The following is a 7,566-nucleotide window of genomic DNA, read 5'->3' as shown; positions in this document are numbered from 1 at the left end:
GAAAGCATCAAGCAAAGCTCCAGAAGCTGCCTGTCGCACCAAGCCTTGGTGCGACAGGCTGCAACAAGCAAAGCTCCAGAAGCTGAACCTGTCATTTTTCATTATTCATTATTTTTATAATCTGAACCTATCATTACTTTATTTTGTCGTCAAACGAACTTGATCACGGTTCTTTATGTTCGGATTCATTTTCTGCATTTTCTGTCTTTGCCTATGTATTAATCATCTCTTTGAAAAGTTACTTTGCTGGTGGTTCATAAATTGTCATTCATGGTCTGAATTTTCTGTGTGAGCACCATGCCACTAGACTATCTCTTATTCTCTTAAAATGGATGTGTTCTTGTTAGATGTAGCTATTGTATTCTACTTTTTTACTTTTGAGTGTGCCTCATCTTTGATGTTCCAACAAACTTATTGGTTCCAATCTAATGAGTTTCGTTGAAGTTTAATTGTACAGAGGTCAAATATGTGTTTGAATACAGCTATAACAAAGTAGCTATCTGTATTTTATTTGGATTAAAAGTATAGGAATATGAAAGGAAAAACTTTAGTATGGTCCTTCTACTAGTTCATCATGTGTCCTGACACTTCTACTTCAGGTTGGATGTAAACTGATGTGAATAGTTCACATTGACTTGATATCATATGCAATATGAGAGACCACTGAGCTCTTCCCTGAAAGCAATTATTCTTCCCTTTCCGACTTAGAATGACCCTGTGCATATCATAATAAAATCAGCTTCTAAATCTGTATCTTATGACATATTGGATAGGCTAGGTTGCAGAATTTGTGATTTAACCAATTATGGAGCTAAGCCAATCTTTTAAAGATTAAGAAAAGTTTTCGCCAAATAGATAATAACTATGAACTCACTTGATCCTTGAATATCTGCAACTGCAACCTGCATTCTCTAGTTCTAGATTGGTGAATAATCTTTATTTCTAAGTTTTACATAACCTCCTATTAGTTTTGTCTGGGTCCCCATTATGGGATTTGAACCAACTTACCTTTTAGATTTGTGATACCAAACTTTTAAATGGAATTTTATGAAACGTGTTCGTTGTTTTGCCATCATGCAACCCCTTGATGTCAAAGTTGTAGTACTTTTAAGAGAAGCAGATGGACAGTCTCATATGTATTCATGTGGACTTGTTAACCAATCAAGCTATAACGCTCAGATACCAGAACTAATTATGAGCACATTCCTAAATTGTTATTGAGCCATTTTACAAAGACAATTCCTCCACGGCATTAAACAGCAGCTTGTTGTGTTTGTTTTCGCCAGTCCATTCTTCTTTGTTCGCCACCTTCCCCCGATGACGTGGCAGCGCTGCCGCAACCGGCATTGGTCAGCGTCACTTCGACCGTAATCGAGGAGTACGACTCCGCTAGACCGAACGATTACGAAGATTACAGGAGAGAGAAGAATAAGAAAGCGGTGGATGCTGAAATTAGGAGAGAACTGGAGAGAAGAAGGCAAGAGGAAGAGGAAAGGGAGATGAGAGTGAGGGGTAGTTTGGTCTCAAAGGTTCTTTTATGGCTAATGTTGATAGAAATTTGTTTGGGGGGTTAAGATGAAAAAAACCAAAATTTTTATGGTTATTGGTGTAAATTTCCCGCAAAAGTTCAGTTGAAATACGTGCAAATTGCAAAGTGCAACGGGACACCATTATCATTTTCGGTCACCGAATGGAGCCTCGATTTTAGTTGACTCCGAGTCAACTACAAAGCAAAGGGTCAATAATCTGAAATTTGCCTGCTCTACCTAGTCAACCTGACAAGGTATTCATACGGTTTTTTTTTTTAAATATTAATATATTTCAATTAGAACGATATTTATAATTAAAAAGCAATCGGAACTCATAATTGAGATTCTTCTTCATAATTCTAATATGACACAACTAGAACAATAACTATAACTTAATACTGGAGAAAAATCTATTTTATCGAATGTGAGAAACCAAATAAACCCTTATCAGAAGGGATTCAGACGCCCAATATTATTGGACGCATGAGTTGTTAATGGATTCGTAACCCATTGGCATTCATATGGGTTTTAAACTCGCTCACCATAAGGGTGAGTTTTTAATTTCTTGATGATTAATTTTATGTTGAACAAAATAAACAAAAACAAGTAGTAGTAATAATAATAATAATAATATAAATACGGATGATTGAATAAAATTATATAAATAATTAATTAATTTCAATAACACACGTCTATAATAAACACACTGGAAACATATTTAACTTTATTAATGCAACAAATAAAAAGATCAACATAAGCTATCAAATTAATTTTTAGAACACTTTAATGTATAAATATCAGGATTCAAACATAAGACTTCGAAATCTCTCGTTTATAACATGATCTTGGATATTAAATTACTTTATAATGAATTAATAATTAAGCGATCAATCTTGTAAATCAAATTTTGCTCTTAAGCAAGAAAGGAGGGAAGGAGGGAGCGCGGAAAAATTATAAATAATAAATAATAATTGACCCTGGGTGATAAAATTAAGAATAAAAAGGAGATGTTAGACAAAACGACATCGTTATGAAGCAGCGTTCAAAACTGTGTCGTATCCAATCGGGTTTCTTTTGCATCAGTCCTGGGTTGGCTTGCCCTCCAAGAAGCTTTACTAACTACTTGTAGACTCTCTTTCTCAAAACCCCAGATCGCAAGCTTTCAAAAAAAAAAAAATCAAATTCAAATAAAAAACAAACTCGAGACCGAAAAAAGGAAGAGAAAATGGCTCGATACGATCGCGCGATCACGGTCTTTTCTCCGGACGGCCATCTATTCCAAGTCGAATACGCGCTCGAAGCCGTCCGTAAAGGAAACGCCGCCGTTGGGGTCCGCGGCACCGACATTGTCGTCCTCGGCGTCGAGAAAAAATCAGCCGTCAAGCTCCAAGACTCCAGGTAGAAAACATACATTCGCGTAATTAATTATGTTTAGGTTATATTTGAGCGCGAATTGATTCTGTAGGGTTAAGTTTCGGATTTTGAATGTATAGTGATTTGTTGTAGTATTAGTTTTGATGAAAATAGCTGATTATCTTATAGTTGGGGCAATAATCAGTATAAGATTGTAATTTGCATGCCTCCTTAGCTTCTGCTTGATTATTGCTTTTGCTTACAGAATGGTGAGGAAGATTGTGTCATTGGATAATCACATTGCGCTTGCCTGTGCGGGTCTGAAAGCGGATGCACGTGTCTTGGTTAACAGAGCGCGTATTGAATGTCAGAGTCATAGGCTTACTGTAGAGGATCCTGTCACAGTTGAATATATAACGCGGTACATTGCTGGGCTTCAGCAGAAGTATACACAGAGTGGTGGGGTGAGGCCTTTTGGTCTTTCGACCTTGATTGTTGGTTTTGACCCCTATACAGGTGTGCCGTCTCTTTATCAGACTGATCCATCGGGAACTTTTTCAGCATGGAAAGCCAATGCCACGGGAAGGAACTCAAATTCAATAAGGGAGTTCTTGGAGAAAAATTATAAAGAAACCTCTGGGCAAGAAACTGTGAAGTTGGCCATTCGTGCTTTGCTTGAAGTAAGTTGCTAATTTTCGAATGTGCCTGTGTCTAACCTTGGCTTCGTAAGTCTAATATGAAACTAGTCTTATCTAATGGCACTTTTCTGTGTTAGTAAATATGAGATTCTCTTTTAAGTAGGGTTTTCAAAACCTAACTTACTTGGCCTTTATATTTCAGTGTAGTTATTGGCTTTTGATATAGGATACGGTATCAGATTATTGTTAAGTAAGTTTTCAGCTTGTTAGATGTTTGATAAGCTAAGTATTTGCTGAACCTTTAAGATATTCATGACGCACCGGCTTAACTGGTAACTGAATTATTGAGGTCTCTTGTCATGATTTTCACTTGTAACTGAATGTTTCATTGTTCATAACTTGTATTTTGTTTGATGAACTCTTTCGTCATCATTCCTTGTTTTCACATACATCATCTTTACATAATATGATTAAGTGTAAAGAGGTGGGTATTCACATCACACATGTAACTTTTCTCCTTTCTATATTTTGGCTTCTATTTAAATATTTTAGGGAAACTGAATGATTGGAGTAATAGGTGGAAGAGGACTCTATGTTAAGAGAAAGATTGAACATGAAAATCAATTAATAAATCTAACCAAAAAGAAGAAACTTAAGGAGGCATAGCCTGCCACAAATTCCATCTTAGAGACTTCCCTGACCCTAAAGATCAAGAAAAAAGTCGACCTAGAAATATGCAGGAATCAGTAACTAGGCTTGCAGCTTATGTGGATTGGCAAGTATGATTGTCAACTATATTCAGGGATTGAAGAAGCCACTTGGGTCTGGAACGAATAATATTTTGGTTGGTGGTGCTGGAAGCGGGTAGATTTGCTTTCGGCTGTTTCATGCAGTTGGATTGTTTGGTTGACAGTGAAGAATTAGTCATAATGCTATAGAATTTTTGTGTGATTTTTTTTTTTTTCAAATGTACAAACTGCTATAATCTCTTTCACGTGTATAGTATTTAACATTTTGTTGCTTATACTATTAGGTTGTTGAGAGTGGAGGCAAGAACATTGAAGTTGCTGTGATGACGAGAGAGCATGGTCTCCGGCAACTTGAAGAAGCAGAAATCGATGCCATTGTCTCTGAGATTGAAGCAGAGAAGGCTGCTGCAGAGGCTGCAAAGAAGGCCCCTCCAAAAGAAACCTAGAGTTATTGATTCAATAAATCGGTGACTTCTTAGGATGTGGACATGTTCAAATTTCTCTTACAAAAAAGCTGCTTTTAAGTTGGCACACTATTGTTTTGCCAATGGTACTTCTATGTTATTAAAAGTTTTACCAGTCTTTCTTTTAGCTTTTGAACCTGAAATTGCATACCATTGTAGGCTTATATGTATTCCTTGATTATGAGATTAAATGACTGTGGAAAGGCATGAATTTGTATGTTGTATCTCATTGAAGGATTTGGATACAAGTTGCAAATGTGAGTTGTTGATCCTGTGATTAGCTCTGAAGAACGAAGTTTGGGATAGTAGAGAATCCTAAGGTTATAATGTTCCATACAGAATGTGGACATTTTGTAGTGAATTAGAAAGTGAAAACCAAGGAAAGCCTTCATGGGCCTGGACCGTGCCTATACTACATACACACATACATCAATCCAATAACAAAATCATTAGTCAGGATGATTCAGACCTGGGCTATGGTGACTCTCTTTCCTACAATGGAAGGAATGAGTTTTGAGTCCTTGTATAGAACTTTTCCACTCTTGTATGAGTCGGGTTCAGACTTGTGACTTGTGAGCTATACTCAGAGAGCTCCTTTATACTCTACTTGTAAAAAAATTAAACTCCTATGACACATTATATATATAAACCCCCAACTACACTATAATTATATAGATTTACACTTTCAACTGAATAAACACAGATATCTGAGCTACACTCAAAATACTCCCTTGGCTATGGTATAGTTGTATGGATTTAAACATAGTAGACCTAATGGCAGTGAAGAGAAAATGTACATGCAAACATGAGCTTTAGGCCCTGAGAATGGATTTGGATAGCTCAAATCGGGTAGAGGGGAGTTTGCTTGATCCTGAGCCAGCCGACGCGTCACGGGAATGGTAGTTCTCACAGCCTTCTGGTAGCTGCGGTGGTGGCGGTGGCAGCTCACCATCATTATGCAATACATAATATTATCAGTATCAGTATGCAAGACTTTCACTGTCACGTACTTCAGACTTTTGAGTAGCCCTTTTGGTTCGGAAGTAAAAACTAAAAATCATCACATAATTATTATTTTATTTTATTTTATTTTATTTTTTTACATTATCAAGCACCAATTCACTATTATTCATGGTGAACGTCAATTTTTTTTCATTACAGAATTCCTTCTCCTCCAAAATAATCTTCGAAGCATATTTGAGATTTGACATAATTAAAATGGAAAAATTGGCAGTCCGCCATGGGCCATCAAATCATTTCGATTTCTGACCCATAAACTCCACTAAAGCCTTAGGTTCTAACATTTCGTTTCCGAAGCTCGAAAGAAAATGCAATGCCCGCCCGTGTATATTTTTAATAGCAATATATTAACCAGTAATTGACATACTTTAAACATGATCAATCTTCCAAGACAACCTTAATTTTGTCATTATTCAGTTGCTTTTTGAACCCATATAGAAATTGCAACAAAAGTAGTCATTCGATGTGAGGTCTTCTTCTACATCATCATTACTTGTAATTTTTTTTTTTTGTTAATAAAATATTCTAGAAACGAAGAGGAGATATGATTAGCTTATTGACTTTGCCAAATTTTCCTACTTTTCGATATGCATGCAAACACTAATTAATTGCCTCCACCGATGGGATTTTTTTTTTTTTTTTTTTAATAATTTAAATTAGGGTTCTGATTAGTGGAGGACAGGATGAGTATTCTATGTAGCTAGATGTATGTTATATACTTCTTTTATTTAACTTTTGAGTGAAGTCCATATGCATATTTTTATTTTTAATTTTAAATGCGGGTGAAGAAAAATCTTACTAACTCTCTTGATAATGAAATGAAAATATCTACATAATGTGACACTATGTTTCACTCTAGTTGACTCATATATTTTAATGATAATTAATCAACTACATCAAAGGGTTTAGATTCAATATCACGCACAGGGTTGCTATCATCAGTAATTATCAATCTCAACATCAATTGTTGCATTTAGGTGTGAGTTCATAATATGCTTAGATCATGAAATTTAGTCACATGCGTGTGCATACGCTCTTTTCATTCTTTATTAATTAAAAGGAAAAAAAACCCCATAATTTTGACTTATAATATATAAGATATACGGTAAGCTTTATATTATTTAATTCTAAATCTGTTTTATAGACCGCAATAATCAAACCCTAACATCATCAAAATTAATATAAAAATGCAATTTACATATAGTCGACGTGTATTGTTGATATTTCTTTTTTTTTTTTTTTTGCTATACATATAAAAATGGTATACCTACTTGGGTTATGAAAATACAAATGTGCATACACTCATTTTAATATGTTGATCAAGCAAATCCATACATATACATATAATTTTTATTTGTTTTTCTTTTAAATATCATGTATTAACCAAACGCAAACGTCACTTAATTTAATATATATATATATATATAATCCGTATTTTCAACTGTATTGTTGAGATTTCTATTTTTTTTCCCCCTCTCTTTATACATATAGATATTGTATACCCTGAGGTGCTCAGGTTATTAAAGTACACAGGGTCATTTTATTCTTTTATTAATAAGAAAAAATCAATAATTATATCTTACTTTAAATGAATACATGCTGATACCAACTGCCTATTTTATTAGTAATCTTACTTTAATGTATATGCTGATACCAATGGCCTACATTGCTATTATGTTTTGATTTATTTATAATGTACTTTATCAAACCCTAACGTCATCAAAATTAATACACAATTCATATTCAACCTCTATTATTGAGAATTATTTTTTCAATTTTGAATTTCTATAGCTGGCTAGTATTTACTAACAAA

At 34.7% G+C, this 7,566-nt stretch overlaps 1 protein-coding gene across 1 annotated transcript; it reads left to right on the top strand.

Moving 5' to 3' along the window:
* Window positions 1–2,582: 2,582 nt before the first annotated feature.
* LOC18035042 (proteasome subunit alpha type-7) lies at window positions 2,583–4,989 on the top strand. Its single transcript, XM_006422554.2, has 3 exons — window positions 2,583–2,927; window positions 3,148–3,562; window positions 4,554–4,989. Exons 1-3 carry the CDS (start codon window positions 2,755–2,757, stop codon window positions 4,713–4,715), a joined length of 750 nt encoding a protein of 249 aa, XP_006422617.1. The 5' UTR covers window positions 2,583–2,754; the 3' UTR covers window positions 4,716–4,989.
* Window positions 4,990–7,566: the final 2,577 nt, after the last annotated feature.

The sequence above is a fragment of the Citrus clementina genome, unplaced genomic scaffold (assembly GCF_000493195.1).
Source record: "Citrus clementina cultivar Clemenules unplaced genomic scaffold, Citrus_clementina_v1.0 scaffold_8, whole genome shotgun sequence".
In the NCBI taxonomy this organism is placed as follows: domain Eukaryota; kingdom Viridiplantae; phylum Streptophyta; class Magnoliopsida; order Sapindales; family Rutaceae; genus Citrus; species Citrus x clementina.
Note: the sequence above shows the minus strand (reverse complement) of the source record. Positions and strands in the feature narration are given on the sequence as shown.

Bases quoted from the DNA above. Each gene is read 5' to 3' on its own strand.
- LOC18035042 (XM_006422554.2), top strand. From the start codon at position 2,755: ATGGCTCGATACGATCGCGCGATCACGGTCTTTTCTCCGGACGGCCAT. The intron at 2,928-3,147 runs GTAGAAAACATA...TTTTGCTTACAG, and splicing joins GTCAAGCTCCAAGACTCCAG to AATGGTGAGGAAGATTGTGT. The intron at 3,563-4,553 runs GTAAGTTGCTAA...TTATACTATTAG, and splicing joins CCATTCGTGCTTTGCTTGAA to GTTGTTGAGAGTGGAGGCAA.